The sequence below is a fragment of the Peromyscus maniculatus genome, chromosome 4 (assembly GCF_049852395.1).
Source record: "Peromyscus maniculatus bairdii isolate BWxNUB_F1_BW_parent chromosome 4, HU_Pman_BW_mat_3.1, whole genome shotgun sequence".
Lineage (NCBI taxonomy): Eukaryota > Metazoa > Chordata > Mammalia > Rodentia > Cricetidae > Peromyscus > Peromyscus maniculatus.
Window position 1 is genome coordinate 54,903,778 of NC_134855.1, and position 16,956 is coordinate 54,920,733.

At 41.1% G+C, this 16,956-nt stretch overlaps 1 protein-coding gene across 4 annotated transcripts in view; it reads right to left on the reverse strand.

The window, feature by feature from the left end:
* Window positions 1-5,928: 5,928 nt before the first annotated feature.
* Ccdc141 (coiled-coil domain containing 141) overlaps window positions 5,929-16,956 on the reverse strand; it is a 157,867-nt gene continuing 146,839 nt past the window's right edge. For 3 of the 4 annotated variants that reach the window (XM_076569743.1, XM_076569744.1, XM_076569746.1), the window contains 3 exons: window positions 15,757-15,873; window positions 10,134-10,978; window positions 5,929-7,804 (listed from right to left, as the gene is read on the reverse strand). In XM_076569743.1, the coding sequence (XP_076425858.1) occupies window positions 7,537-7,804; window positions 10,134-10,978; window positions 15,757-15,873 (1,230 nt within the window). In that variant the 3' untranslated portion in view covers window positions 5,929-7,536. The remainder of the gene's footprint in view (window positions 7,805-10,133; window positions 10,979-15,756; window positions 15,874-16,956) is intronic. The other variant, XM_015988611.3, reaches the window with a different exon arrangement.

Here is a 16,956-nt window from a genome sequence, read left to right on the forward strand (position 1 = left end):
CAACTGAGAGGAAAAGCAAGTATAGAATGCACAACCTGATTTGGATTTTTCTGTAACGTCTGTAGTGAAAAGTGAAGATTCACGTTGCCCACCTTCACTATGGTCTCTGAAGATGCCTTGTTCACTGTGGTTCATTTATAGATAGCCCCTGGCTCCTGGATGTCTAGTGGATGCTCTTGCTGTGGGCCTTCTGCTTTCTGTGACCTGGTTGTCCTCACTAGGTGCAAGAGTATTTTGGTAGGTTCTTTAGACCTTTCTACAGAGGAAATCATGATATCTATAAATAAAGTTATTTCACTTCCTTCCCAATCTCTATAACTTCTGTTTGGGTTAGATTCACTAGCGATGGCTTCCAGCAATGAGAAGGGATATCTTGCTTTGTTCTCAGACTTCAGGGCAAATATCCAGGCCTTTGCCCCTAAACAGAAAGGCCTGCTGTAGATGTTCTCTATGAAGAAGTTTTCTCTATTGCTAGGTTTTTGAGAATTTTAAAAATATGGTCATGATCCTGGAGAGTATTTTGTCAAATGTTATTTCTCCATTAGTGAACATTATAGATATTTCCTTTCTTTTTTCTCCTGTGGTTACAGTAAAGTCATTGAGTTTTGAATTTGAATGTGTTGTATCTCTAGAAAAAAAACTACTTCTTGAATGTATAATTGCTGGTGTTCATGATTGGACTTAACTTGTGTATAGGATGTGTTGGTGTGCAATTTTCCTTTCTTGTATGCAAACCTTTATCTGATTTTACTATTAGGGCAATTCTGAACTCATGGGATGACTTAAGAATTCTGCTTCTCTTTCCTGGAAAAGGTTATGGCTAATTAATATTATTTTCCCCTATGTGTTTGGCTGCCTTATCAGTAAAATTATATGGTCCTTGTGCTTTATGATAGATTACTGATTTAATTTCTGTAATAGCTACAAGGCCATTAGGTCATCTGTTTCTGTCTGGGGTAGAGTTAGCAGTTTGTGTCACTCAAGGAACTGATCTATTTCATCTCAGTTAGCAAGACCACGATCATCCCATTGCTAATAGTTTCTCTTATTTTCTCGTCCTGTGGATCTACAGTGGTGACTCATCTCTGATATTAGTAGCTTTGTACCATGGTTAATGTTAACAACTTGAACTGATTTAGAAATGCCAAGGACATACATTTGGATGTGTCTGTGAGGACATTTTCAGAGATGATTAACTGAGGAGTGATGTAGCTGGAAGTTTTTCTGTGTCCTGCTTGGTCCTGTAGCTGCTCAGACCCAAATAAACATATAGAGGCTCATATCAATTACAAAGTGTATGGCCATGGCCTATGACTCAAGCTTCTTGCTACCCAGCTCTTATAACTAAACTCAGCCCATTTCTATTAATCTATATGTTGCCACATGTTCTATGGCTTTACCTGTGTGCCATTACATGCTTCTCCCTGGATGGCAGGATGGCGTTTCCTTCACCTCTGCCTTTCTTCTTCCTGTCTCTCTCCTGGATTTCCAACCTGCCTCTAAGCTGCCTTGCCATAGGCCATACAGCCTTATTTATCAACCAATCAGAGCAACACATATTCACAGCATACAGAGAGACATCCCACAGTGGGGTGAAGGATCGCCTCGAGTGTGTGCACTCTTCAATGGATGGGGATGCAGGGTGCAAAAGAGAGAGTGAGTGGAACGTGAATCTCTATACTTCCTGACTGCAGACAGTGTGACCAGTTCCCTCTCTCTCCTAAGCCCCATCTTCCCACCATGATGGACTATGTCTTCAAACTGAGCCCAAACAAACCCTTCCTTCCATTAGTCCCTCTTGTTAGGTATTTTGTTAAAGCAACAAGAAAAGTAAACACTACAGTTGGCTAGAGATGCATCCGTTTTTATTGATCTCCATCAAAAATCTTTGTGCTCATTGATCTTATTCTCAGTGTCATTGATCATATACTGTAATATATATATTTCTAACAATAGGACCAAACAGCTCTTCTTTCTATAGTTCCTTCAGTCAAAAAAAATTTTTTTTTGGCTCTTCTCTTTCCTAGCATGTACATTTAGTATTACAAATTTCCTGCTTACCACTGTTTTTTCCCCTCTAGCAATGGTTCATTTAATTATTATATTTTAAAATTTACTTAAATGTAACTTACAGACAAGAATGCAGTCTGTCTTGGCAAATGATCCATGAGAGTAGAGCAAGAGTGCATCTTCTGCAGTGACTGGATGGATGATTTTATGTGTCAGTAAAGCAAGTGGGCAATGTTTGGGCTAGGCTGTATATATTATGGTTGCTAATAGTGTTATTTGTTAACCTCCCCTCTGCTCCTCCTTTACACTGCAGTGCACTGCACAATCCTATTTTGGTCACGTTTATAACCACAACGTCCCTTTGCTCCTCCTCCCGGAGAGCCCGTTTTGTACTATCCCTTTGACTGTGTGCTGCTGGCTCTTGTCCCCTTCGTGTGCTTGCACACCCATCAGCAGGCAAGGGGTGAGTCTGTGTCGCAAAGTTTCTTTTCCTTGCCCTGAGCTCCTGGCACCATGGTTCACTTAGGGTAAGGATCACCAAAAAGATGGTTGTTGACTGATTGAAATGACCAAGATGACCTTAACCCCCCGACCCAAATCCTGAGGTTACTGTAACAAAATAGCATAAGCCACGTAGCTTAAAACAACAACTTTGTTCTATAGCTTTGAAGGGGAAAGATTCAGAAGAACAAAGTACAAATTAGCAGGACCATGCTCTGTCTGGATCTCTAGAGAAGAACTCTTCTGTTTGCTTCTGCTCCTTGCCGTCTCCAGGGACTCGTGAACTGTAGCCGAGACAACTCTCTAGTTCAGCCTCGGCTGCCACAGGACCCTATGTAGATCTCGTTGTCTGTCTGTCTGTCTATCTCTGTGTATGTTGTTATTGTTGATGTTCTTTTGTGTGTGCATGTATGGGGGGCAAAGGTCAAAGGGCTAAAGGTATGTGGGGTTGGAGGTCTTCCTTATTTTTTTAGATAAGGTCAAGAAACCTGAATTTCAGTTCAGCAGCTAGACGGGCCCTTGAACCTGCTGGCCAGCCAATCTAATTGGCAGATCGAAATCCAGATTTCATAACTGTCTCAAAGACTTCACTGGGAAGTGTGTCAAACATCCAGCATCTACCACTGATGCTTGGGTTCTTTGTGATGTCATAGAAACTCTGGCTCATGCAAGAACAGTGTGGGGACTTGTGGGAAAGGGTAAACCAGTGCCTCGGTGCTTTTTAGGTTCAGGGTGAATTCATGTACAGCAGGCAGCAGTCAAATCTCATCTCCTGCCACGAGAGCAGAGAAAATGATTTGTTATTGCTTTAAGCGAGACACTGTTTCATTTAGTGAATGCAAATCTTCCCCATTTCTGATGCAGCTCAATGTTCTACTCATTATAAATGGAAAACAGTCAGTCATGTTTTGGTGTTTCAGTGACATGAGCAACATCACAGCATCCTGTAAGGAGAGGTTTAATTTTGTTCCAAGTAACTTATTTCACGGCCACACTTGAAACCCCAATGGACAACAGGAATGTCAAAATCCCCAGAGGATCATTTTAGTAAAGAATTTCCATCAATACAGAGAAATTTAAAGTGGGACAATTCCTAGTATTCTTGCCTTCCTTCGTTTGGAATTCAAACACTCTATGGATTTTAGCTCTTGTTGCTTTTATATTTATGAGTATGTTATGAACTACTGACTTCAAATAAGACCTGTTCATGGTGAGATTACTGAACTCTTACCACACTTGCCACATTGACCATTTATGGAGGATTCAAAAGAAGGCTATACAACCTAACTTGGGCTGTTTGGATTCAGCCACTGCGAATCCAAGTCCTACCTATCTCCCCATGTAGACTCAGTGGTGATTATTCCCTTACCGTATCTGCTTTAAAATGTTGAGGGGTTTGGGGATTCAGCTCAGTGGTTGAGCACTTGTCTGTCATGAAAGTGGCCTGGGTTTGATCCCCAACACCACATTCACCAAGGAAAAGGAAATGATCACAGGAATCTTATCCCCTGTTTACTGTTGTTTTGATCACAGAAGCCATCTTCTATTTCTGTGTTTAAATTTTCAACCAGGGTCTAGTTTCCAGGTTATAGAATTCCTGAAGAATTCTCATAGATTAAGGAGGATTGTTTCTAGAAAACTCAGCTACAGTCTGGATCTCACGGGATCTATCCATAAAATAGAATAATAATCATTCTTTCTTTATACCTCCCCTCCACCACATCTCTAAAAAAAAAAAAAATCAAGCTGGGTTTATTTTTGTTTATTTCTGACAACCTTTCATCAGAACATCCTTATTAAGCATGAGTGTGTCATAGGAAGTGGGGATATAATGAACAGGTCTGTCATGAATCCTGCTGAGGGGACCTCAGTCTATTGAGAGGCTCAAGATGAGTGGATCTCACACTGTTTATCAAGATGAGTGACGGAGGCCAGGTGCTGACATTGCACAATGCAGGAATATCCACACTGCCTGGGTGGGGCAGGCAGTAATGAAGCCATGGGAGGACAGGGGAGAATATAAGAAAGGAATTCCAGCAAAGAGGGGCCTAGGAAAAGAAGAGTACAACAGTGTAACCAGCTGGTAGCAAAGAGAAGACAGTTGGATGGAATGGAGGTTGAGATGTTAAGCTCAGTAGAGACAGACCTGAGCACTCCATGAGGGAAATCAGACAGCAATCTTCCTGAAGTTATGATCTTCAAAGCTTTACATGTTACAAAGTCTCCAACAACTCCAATTAAGGATTCCTATAGTAAATTTATTTGGGAATGGAGTGTGTAAAGCTATCACCCAATGTTGATACATCTTTTTATTCGAATATCAGAGCTGCAAATGGTGATTTTTTTCCCTTATCAGCAACTCGAATCTCATGTCTCTGAATTCCTTTGAAGTGTTAAGCATATACATATAAATTTTTATTCTCCCTTTACATTTTAATCTTCTTCTTGAAAGTATTTTTATATTACAAACTGTCCAGAATATTTTCAAAAAGTGTGTGTATATATATATATATAAAGTAATTCAAGCTTCGCTTGAATTTTCTCACATTTCCCATTTTAATTCTTTGAGTTTCACACATGTATACAATTAATTTTAGTTATTTTCATGTCCTCTGTCACCCTCTTCTGTTTCTGCTAAAACTCTTCTTTCCAACAAGTCCCTCTCTTTTTTTTTTTTTTTTGTGATGACCCACAGAGTTATTTAGGCATGCTTCCCTAAGTATGGGTGGGAGGCTATTTACTATTTACTAGAAGATGGGCAATTTATCAGTGGCTAAATTCAAGCCTGACATTTCAATACACACCTTCATAAGGGGACCTCTTCAATAAAGACAGAGTCCATCAGAAAGGAGACTCATACTTAGGTTCTTCAAATTAAAGCACAGTTAGACGAATAGTCCATGGCTAGCTCATAATTCTTCACTGCTGCATGAATAGTCCACTCATACTTTAGATGGATGAGGTAGATACAAAGCTATCTGAACTATATCTTGACTATCCACATAGTACTTTTCTCCAATATATAGGCTCAATTTATACACACATACAAATTCACATCTTGGGGGATTTTACATGCCTTATTGGGTTATACATCATGATGAATGTCTGTATCACTTGGCTCCCTGAAGGAAGGAGATTACCTGAAGGGAAACAGGTAAAGTGAGCCTGTGCTTCCGATGCTCTGGCAATCTTCCAACACAAATACAACCAGCGTGGTGACATTGGAGGAGAGACCTCATCAAATGAATAAGCTCTAGAGAGTGTGACAGGACAGAATTTGTCCCCTGCTTGCCTCCCCTGGGCATGGATGGATATTATTGTTTAGCTTCCACATAGACCATAGCAGCTAGGTAAGATATGAAAAAAATCTTAAAATTGGACGAAATGATAAGAATGAAAAGATGGACATCCCCAGGATGCTGTGTATATATAAGATTTTAATAGCTTTCTGTCAAAACTTGAAAAAAAACACAGAGTTTTAATTTTTTTAATTAAATTGAATATGTGACACACAAATAAGCCAACTTTTTACTTAACTCTACATTTCTCATCTTCCACGACGTTCAGTAGCTTTTTAATACCACATAGAATATATTAGATTTAAATATTTTGATTATTTGTAGACAGTCTTCTAGCAACATAATTAACTTTTCCCCTTCATCAAAAATCTGAAATAAATTACTCTTTCACCCTAAGATTTTACCTTAACAAGACAGACAAAGTTTAAAATATAAAAAACAAATTCCTCTCTTATTTTTCAAAGGAAGCAAAAAAGATGATCGTCCATTCTGAATAATGCATTTCTGAAGACCGTATACCATTCTTCACCATTACAGTGATAATTGCACAAGAAGCCTGGATTAATCTTCTTCTGTCTTACCCAGAGTCCCCTAAAACATCCTAATGATCTCCTCCTGAGGTTAACATCAAGTCTTTGAAAAGGATGTAGATGTAAGAAGTTAGAAAGGAATTTAAACTCTAATTCATAGAACATCAGTCTCACCCTCCCCCAAGGGAGTAGTAGGGAATTACATATTAACAGCGCTCTTTTCATTTAATATTCCAAAAGATCAGCATCTGAAAGGGAATTAATGGGCAAGGAGCTGCAGGATGGCAAGTCACCCCAAGCATTAAAATGAGTTTTCATTGAGCACTTTTCCATTGGCCAGATCACCACAGGACATGAACTAAAAACACAGTTGTCAAGAGGTAGATGAGCCCCCCCTTTCCAGATGGGAAAGTGAGGCACTGAGATGCCTTGTAATTGGCTCCCCAAGTGTTCAGCAGCAGCAGCAACATCAGAGGCAGGAGGACCTGTCTACAGTTATGCACTCAATGGCTGACACACAGCAGAAGAAGGACAAGAACATTGGTCCCCTCCAGTAGCCTGTCTTCCATCTTGACGTATGGCATGTAGAGCTAATAGAAAGGTTGAAATTCCATTTTAAAGTCGATGGCATGTCTGTCCTCCAGTGTCAAGCCCAAGAGATCAACACAACGGATGGCTATTGACAGACTTTCTCAGACTCAGGAATGGAGAGTATGTTGAATGTAGAGAATGTTTCAGTAAACAAAATCAAGACATGAAAAGCACAGTTACAGGAGAGAGAATACAATATTGAAAATCATAACTTCAGTTTGATGTAATGCCCTCCAAAGAGATATTTATGAACACAGTTAAAAAGAAATTATCAAACATTTGGATTTGAAAATTAGATTACACCTCTATGCTGATGTGAGCATTCACATGCCTTTAAACAAGGAGTCAGCATATTATAGAAGATATTTCTCTTCCCAGAGTACAAAATATGTTATTATACACTGTACATAATTTCCCATGTTCCCCAAATACATTAAACAGTAGAGAAAAAGCAATTATTTCACCTAGCAGTGGTATTAGTCAAACAAACAATGTGATCAGAGTAGAGATAAATTGGTGGGGGGTGCTTTGTGTGATATGTGAGAAAATAAACAACCACAATGTCCTTTAGCTTTGTGACAATGTCCATTGATGACAATACCTCACTACTGTGCAAGTAGCCAGTATATTAGTGATACACTGACGTACATGACACACAGCACAATCCAGTTTATTCTTGTGATTGGTGGCTCGTGGTTACCTGTCACATGGAGGATGGCACTGGAAGACAGGGTGCCACTAGAGTTTTGGGCTTGAGCCACATAGAGGCCAGCGTCTGCCTCACATACCTTTGGAATGAACACCGAATGCTTTGTGTCCTTGTGCAAAACCTGTAAGTGTCCATCTGTGCACAATTTCTGGCCCTTCTTGAACCTAAAGTAGAGAGTCAGTTTTAAGTCAGGATCACTTCTTGATTCTGTCACCTCAAAGTTCTCATACCTATTGCAGACAGGCCCATCCCCATTGCAGTATTCTCTACTATTAGCAGGAATTATCTAGCTACAGTGTATGCCAATGAGACTGTTTATCATCCTGTGGCCAGAAAAATCACATTGATTGACTCAGATTGTATTTTTGAAAGTTCTGTGATAGCATTTAACAGAATATTATAGATGAAAATTCATAATTCACTTATTCTTTAAAATCACACACACACACACACACACACACACACACACACACACACACACACACAGCACAGCAGACCATCTGGTCATACTGGGTCACCATTTGCTTGTGGCAACAGTTACCTAGAGTGTGAAGAGGCACCCACATATGCAGCCTGCTTCACCCTATCTGCAGCTCTTAGCAGCAGCTGTGACTCCTGCCTGGCATCTGTACAGAAGTGAGGTTCATCTGCCCTTGGTGTTCATACAGCAGAGCCTCCCAGCAGGACACATGCACATGTGAATGAAGGGACCCTACGCCTCTTCCGCTGAAAGGAGCTCACTTTACTTGTGAATTAAGTTCATTAGAAGACAATGACTTCTCATTATAAAAAAACATTTATGACATTACCTCTTGACTCTAAATGACCTGTTTCTAAAATTTCTCTCTGAACATGTACACTTACCTGGATCATTTTAGACAGCAAAGAATTTATTTCTTACATTCCATATCTATGTCTTTATAAACGCTTTCTTCCACATAGGGACCGATGAGAAACCCAAGTCAATTTTCTATGTGTGTGTCTGTGTATGGGACACCTGTGTGTGGAGCCCAGGGACTCACATCAGATATCTTCCTTTACCAGGCTGTATTGTATTGCCTGAGTCAGGGTCTCCCCACATGAGCTCAGGGATTCAGCTACCTTCTCCAGCACCCCAGGACTGAGATCACAGGCGCTCTTCATTGTACCCAGCTTTTACAATGAGATCAGGTCCTCATGCTTGGGCCAGCTCCGAAGTCAGTTTTCTGCCTAAGAGATATTCTTGCATCTCAGAGTGTCCTGGGAATGCATAGCTAGCTCCCTGATAGACTGTCAAGTGTTCACTGGGCAAACCTCCTCTAGACCTGATGGGAAAATGGCTTTACCTTTTGCTATTTGTACTAGTTCTTCAATAATACATATGTTGCGCCAACTCTTCAGCCATATGTACTAACCCTAATGGAGCTGCTTGTTTGTATTGGAGAAAAAAATAAGAAACACCTCAGACGGCATCTTTCTTTGGGGTCTAATATTTAATTATGAAATAAAATATCTGTGGAATCCATAAATACAAAAGTTTTGATGTGTAAAAACCATGCAATTGTAAAAATAACAAAACAAAAAAGTGCTATTTTCTGCACTTACATCTGTTTGCAGATTCTCTTACTATCTGAGTGCCCAGGTTTTCTCCTAAAGTCTTTAAATAGCTGGGCCACAAGTCAAATACCATCAACGGGACATGCTAAAATAAAACAACTTTTACTGAAAATGCCTGAGAAATTAAATACAACACACTTATCTTAGCCTATTATAAACTCACCGTCGCTTGTTAGTTTGTTCTCAAATGAACCTGTTGGAGGATGAAAATTTTGTGAAGGTTTAAAAGTAACCCCCACAGGAAATGCTGGAACTGCCTTGCTTTTCATGGCAGGTGTTTTAGCACCTTGACTTTACAGTTTGCTTTTACCAAGTTCACAGCTCAATTATTACGTCACTTTTCAAACAATGACTTTATTATCAGCCACCTGGAGTAACTGTAAAAGAAGTGGCTCACCTTTCATACTAAAGATGTTTATAAAAAGGAACCTTAGCAAAACAAATATCACAAAGGTGGGCACCCGGTTCTGTTGGAAAGATGAAATGCATGAAGGAAGGAAAGGAAAAAAACCCTTCGGTTTCTCAGGCTTTTTAATTGCCTGGAGGGTGTTAAACCAAGAAAATGCCATGTAGAAACAGACAATAGGGTTGGAATTTCAGGACTTGATTATCAGAAATGAGGAATGTTAAATGGAAAGAAAACCAAACAGAATCAACTTCCCTGCTTCCTGGAGGCTGTTAAATCATTATTTCACATGGTTACTTTCCCCCCACCAAGGGTATTAAAGGGCTTTTAGTTAAATGAAAGTTGAGGTGTGATGTGAGATCAAATCATGCAGAGTTGAGTGTCAGGAGGGTTAGTCAGCCAGCCCTAAACCTTTAGGTTAGTTCACACATTACAAGATACTCTCAGCAGCCATTATTTCTGTCTACGGTTTGTCATTATAGGCTACCCACCATGTCAGTGTAGGCTCTGGGAATCCTGTTACTTCGACTTCCAAAGTCACCGGGGAACCTTCCATGACAGTTACATTGGACAGCAGCCTGGAGAAATGAGGCGCCTGGCCAGCTAGGCTGACCACGCTGCTCTCTGCAGATGAGTTTTTCCTGTCTCCTTGGGGACCTGCTGGCCTCCTGCTGGTGCCTGACTGAGAGCTGAGGCCGGGGGATACATCAGGGGGATCATGCAGCCTGTCCTGGGTTTTAGTGACATTAGAATCGGCATGCACTTTCTCCTGGGTGTCTAGCGAGCTCTCCTGAGCCTGGGCGTCTTGCTGCAAAGCTCTGTCGTGCACTTCATGGGACATGCTTGTTGGACCTTTCACATGGATGTGTAATTTGGTACTCATCTCTACTGATCCTTTGGAGGTTAACGAGGATTCAGCTTTGAGTTGGGGGTAGGGCCTCTCAAAGTGACTTGTAAATGTGTCTTTCTCATTACGGCACCCGTCAGCAAAGGCAACGGGTGGTGGGAGAACCGATTCCTGGGCCTCCCCTAGAACACCAGTCCCTGCGTGTGTCCTGCCGCCGCTGACGTGGAGCATGAGGGTGGAAGAGCTGGCAGGTTCCTCCACCTCCATGTCGGATGGTGCCAGAGGGGACTCGGGGCTGGCTGGGAGTGGAGGCAAGGAGATGTCGTCAGATGAGATACACTCAGACTCCTCCCCAGACAACATGTCTTCCGGCAGGATCAGACCCGGGGCACTGGCCTCTTTGTCAGGTGAGGACTGCCTCAAGTCCACAGGAAGCCCATCTTCCCGGGCTCCATGGATGGCCAAGGTATCTTCTCCACGCATCTGCCCCTTCAAGGGAGGAAAGCCAACGTTTCATTAGGTGGGCACACGTCTTTTCCCAGCTTCCCATTACAGTGATGCCCAGTACAAGATGAAACAAAATGGTTTGTTAAGCCTTAAGATGGTACCAGAGTTCCCGAACTCCACGTCTTTTTGGGAACAGTCCCATTCCCGTGACCAAAAGTATTCACACTGCCCTCGAGTGAAGTGGGCTATCTTAACAGACACAGGTAAAATTCTCTCCTGACCAAATCCATACTCAGTTCCTGTCTCTTTTCAGTTATATTAAGGGCAATACTACAAGTGTGTTTATCAAAGAAATGATCTCCTGAAAACATAGTAAATTATGCCTAGGATGCTCGCTAGACAAGACTCACCCAGAGAGGAATCAGCTCAGCAAGCACAGTAAGGTATGTTTTATGTAAATAGTCTTTGCTGAGCATGTCCATCCGGCTCTTGTCCCTGCTGCTTTTGTGACCACCATGGAAATGGGCGGGCAGGCGGTTTTCAAATCATTCTAAAATGTGACAAACCCTGCTTTTAAACCTCACTGAGGTATGGTTCCCTAAAACTATGTAGTTTAGTATAAAAAGGGTATCTAAGCATTCACAGGTACCGACTATCTTTTCTAATTTTCTCAGCATGAAATCGTGGTTTCTATAAGACACTTGCATCCTTCTGATGATTTCTGGGAAAATAGCTGGGAAATCCTGCTCCGATGTGCAAAATACCTCTCCCTGCTCTTTGTTTTGTTGCTAATTCTCTTTTCCCACATCTGAACAGATGTATTCAGCTATTTGTTTTTGTTTGCTTTGCTATCTATGTTAAATATATATATATTTATATATAATATATATTTAAATATATATATATATATATATATATATATATAAACTCACTTGTGTGCACATGTATATGAAGGTCAGATGTCCACACTGGGTGTCTTCCCCAATTGTCATTATCATTATCATTATCATCATCATCATCATCATTATTTTATTTGATACTTGCAGCTCACCAATTCCAGACTAGCTGGCCAATAAGCCTTAGTGATCCTCCATCTCCTCAGAGCTGGTATAACAGGCACACACTAGTACTCAGATTTTTACCTGGTTAAGAATCTGAACTGGGTCCTCATGATTGTGTGGCAGAGACTTTACTGACTGAAGCATTTCGCCAGTTCCCTGCTTTTAGTTTTTTAATCTTCTATGTATATGTTTCCTCTAAAGATCTCTTGCCATTTATATATATCTAATGATGAACTGATTTTTTTAAATTCTACACCAATACCCTGGTTCCATGTCTGGCATGCCTGCTGAACTTTAATTTACACAGCTTGGCACAATCACGTGGATTTACAATCATTGCCTCTGGGTAGGGCCAGTTCTGGACAGGAATATAATCATATTGTAGACCCGTTGACCTAAGTGAGTAGAATCGATCCTTAGAGTACGCATAGGGAGAAGGGCACATCGTACATTTAAAGGAATACACTTTGCATTCCAAAATATCCCTGTGGTAGGAGTTTTACTTTAGGAAAATAAAATTTGGTGGGATTAGTGGGGAGTAAATAAAGCTATTAGGCATGGGGCTTTCTGTATGAAGGGCATTTGGGAGGAAGACCTGTGGAAGGCTCATGGGCAGATAAGAGGGGACCTGAGACCTTTGGACACTTGGCCTGACCTGGGAAAGGAAGAGAGCAGAAAAGGAAAGATAACACTTTGCTCTTCTGAGTTTTCAAAGGCATCTGTCTCTACAGTGCCTAACACCTGCTCCACGATCTGATGGATCTGATGGGAAGAACCTGCGGCTGTCCTCCCAGCCTGTAAGAGTACTCCACTGAACTGTCTGGAAGAGAGGCTTTTTCATTCTGTTGTTTATTAATCCTCATGCAAACAGTAGGGTAGACAAAAGAGGAAAGGTCCAGGAGGGGCATCAATGGCATCACTACAAACAGCTCATGTTTATGATCCAGTTCCTTGGAAAGCCCCTGGGTCTTGCAGAAGAGGTATTTTTCTGAAATTCAAATTGAATTTAACTAATTCAGTTTACGTGTGTGGAGGTCAGATATCCACACTGGGTGTCTTCCTCAATTGTAGGCTGCCTGCCTGTTTCTGGTACTAGAGGAAGGAAATACATTTTATGTCTCTTTGTCTCAGTCTCCTCAATCCCTCCCAGCACTAAATGCTATACCTCTAAATGCTGGCATCCAAAGCCCTCATCATCTGCCAAATAGTCCCATGACTTTAGGCAAGTCTTTTAATACTCTGTGCTGCCATCTGACCTTGGGAGTTTTCAGATATTGCTATGGATTTAGCTTCAGCACCCAGCCTGGGGATAAAACAGCAGCACTGATCTGTTAGCTGTGTTGCAGGCATTGCATCCGTGGGATCGTCTAATGCCATCTGCCACATTTGGGGTCAGGATAAATGAGAAGCACGTTACTATCTCCAGAAGAAAGCTCTTGTGATAAATATCCTCTTATAATCATTCATTGTTTTTTTTTTTTTCCCCCAACTGAAATAATTTTCTGAGGAAGATTCAGTGTTGGAGGTTATCAGGCCTGAATATAGTGATTCCAGGTTTCTGCTTGGGGCTTCCTGTTATCTGCCCACTGGAGGTTTTGGAGAGTCATTACACCTGACCTTATGTAAATAGCAGAGACAAGGACTGAGCTGCTTGAAAATGGAAGTGAAGATGGTTGCTGCCCTTGCCTTATGCTGTCTGTACCAACCGCAGCAGGCTGGGTAGGAAATGACGTCAACGGGAATTCCTGACAGCAATAACTGTGGACCTTTACTTGCATTCTAAATGACTGATGATCTAGTTAGTGTGTCTTTTAATTTATTTAAAAATAAAAGTTACTTGTCAATGAAAATAACTTGTACTTGCTTTATTCAAAGACATTGGTTTCTTCTAATTAGAATACATAGAGGCAAAATAAAACCTTTTTACTAGGTATAATATAAATGGTGAGTGTGGTTGCTTTAACAGCAATGATTTTTGTTTCTGAGCCTTTAATGTAGGAAAATATGCATAATTTAAAAATAATAATGTTATTATGCCAGATCAAAAATGGTTAAATTCATAGGTTTTATTTTTGTTTTGTTTTTGTTTTTTGTTTTTGTTTTTGTTTTTGTTTTTTTGAGACAGAGTTTCTCTGTGTAGCTTTTGAGCCTGTCCTGGAACTTACTTTGTAGAACAGACTGGTCTTAAACTCACAGATATCCTCCTGCCTCTGCTTCCCAATTGCTGGGATTAAAGGCATGTGCCACCACACCTGGCTAAAATCATAGATTTTAAATTGTGGTACATTTAAAACTATTCTTTATTACTTCAACCAGTTGTCTGTGTACATGTTCAAGGAATGACTCTGCTCTCCAGTGGGACATTGGTTATGCCCATGGACATTTTTGTTCTAGTCCAACCCGGGGCAGTCAGCAGTGCCATGAGCATCTGCTAGAAAAGTGGCAAGGGATGCTGTTCCATGTTTTACAGCACATGAGACCCGTGCTCCCCCTCACAGAAGTTCATCCTCTGGGCACTAGGGCTGCAGGTGAGAAACCCTGACTTGGCTAAGAATAACCAAAGACCATTTTTATGGGAGATTGAAGTCCAGCAAGATGACTAAGGCTAGACAACTTTCTTTATACTTAGGACTCGGGTGTAAGTGGCTCCAAGTTGTACCACTCAAAAAGTAGCTTGCTTAATTTAGTGCTGAGTAGGAGCTGTACGGTCGCATCAGACTCTGACATAGATTTAATATGTGGAAAAAAAGACCTGCAAAGAATCTAGAAAAAAAATCACTGGAAGAATATAAATCTTGGTTCATGAAATAACTAACAGATAGTGCAAGTATGTCTCTCTCTCTCTCTCTCTCTCTCTCTCTCTCTCTCTCTCTCTCTCTCTCTCTCTCTCTCTGTGTGTGTGTGTGTGTGTGTGTGTGTGTGTGTGTGTGTGTGTGAGAGAGAGAGAGAGAGAGAGAGAGAGAGAGATTCTTTTATCATAGAAGTGTATTTTGTTAATTTGGGGTTGTTGAGAATCATGTTCAGCCTGCTGTTCTTCTAGGAAAGTCAAATTAGAAGCAAACAAGTTGACAAAGTCAAAAGTCAAGCACTAATTATAATTCAGCAGCTGGAAATAAAGCACACATTCTCATGGAAAGCCCAGAAGTATGGGGCAACTCATCAAGACTTTTGAAAGCATGATAAATTCGTACTCGTGAGTATCTGTAGTCCTTTTTACTTGCTTTAATTTACATGTGTATGAGGAAAGGTTGAAACATTTAATAGTATTTATATTTCAACTGGATTCAGTGTCTTAGTACAGATGCCTAGAAATATCATGTGGAGTTAGTCTATGGGAAAAAGATGGTACCTAGTGTTATGTATTAATATTTCCTAGTGGGTGGTATAAAACAATTTAAAAAAACCCACTTTGGTAATACTATAACAAGTAAATAAAATGAAATAAGATTGACTGTAAAAGGATAATGGGGATGGTAGCCAGAGATGGGAGAGTAGGACTAGCTTAGGCTCATGTGATGGTGTTTGCCGGAATTCTCGTGTTTCTGTGAAATGCTAGGGCTCCAGGATTCAGGGAAGGGGACACAGAAAGAAACAGAATGACCGAGACAGCACCGTAGGGAAGAGGACACTCACACTGAGTTCAGATCGGAAGACTTGATTTGACGGGTGGGACAGAGTAGATTCATTTTTTAAATGAACATTAACAAATAGCAAAGAAAAATAACACATAGCTGAAGCTCAGTGCTTTCACTACCTTACCTCATTCCTTTCTTCACTGAATGGTGTCTGCTCATTCCTCACGGGCTCCTTTAGGAGGTCAATGCAAATGTCGTGGAAAGCTTCCAACTTTGGATTCATCTTTGGAACATCTCCCTGCTGCACAAAGCAGGTTTAGTGAGAGCTGGATCCAGGAAAGTTGAAGAAATAATCCCATATGCTAACCCCTTGGAAAAACACCATAAGCTAATAGCAACCTTTCAGTAAACGCATTCCACGGGAGACCAATGTTCTCCCTCCACGCTCCCAGCTCTCATCTTGCCTCACCCCTTTAGTAAAGCTCATTGCCGGTAAAAGCAACTGTTGAAAGGCCCCATAGAGAATGAAGTGACTGTTACAATAGCATGCTCCTGCAAGAACATCCTCTGGAGATGGAAATGACTGTGTAGGGCAGCTTTAGCCATGAGGAGACTGAAGAGCATCAGTGAGGAAGAAATGATGAGGTCTCTGGAGGAGAATGAAGTAGGAGAGCCAGAGAATCCACACGAGCAAACTGGGAGACTGTTGAAAAGAGGCAGGAAATAGAACAGTTGGGAACACAGGCTGTCCCCTGTGACTATTACTTGTTCCTGCATTTTATGGGGCTCAGCTTCAGTCACAGAGGTAGTGGGGCTTTTACAAACTGGCAGGGAGGCAGCTTGAGGGCCCAGATTTTGTGATGAGGAATGGAGGCACAGGTGTCCCAAGTGATGGAACAGATAGCTTTAAATTGATGTGTATATTATCATAGAAGATTGTCGCACACGGATCGTGGTATTAGACGGTTACGGAAATAAGCATACTCCCCAAAGTGCACATTATACTTGCTCAGAGAATTTGGAGAGAACCTACTGGGGAAATTCAGCTTTGAATCTCAACTCTGAAATGAAACCGGTTTGTATTACTGGATGAGCCACTTGGCACTAATGCACACTTGAAATCTAAACCACAATGGCAGCTGTTGTGGAAAGAATTCTAGATGCTAAATTAGCTAGAACTTCAAATTCCAGGTCCATTACTAGTGACTGTGGAGACCCAGGGACAGCAACTCTACCCTCTTAGGACCCATGTCTTCCCTTCTGGAACAAGGAAAGCACCACCCATAGTGGTGTGTACTTTTAATACCAGCACCTCCGGGAGGCAGAGACACTTGGATCTCTGGGAGTTTAAGGTCAGCTTAATCTACATTGTGAATTCCAAGGC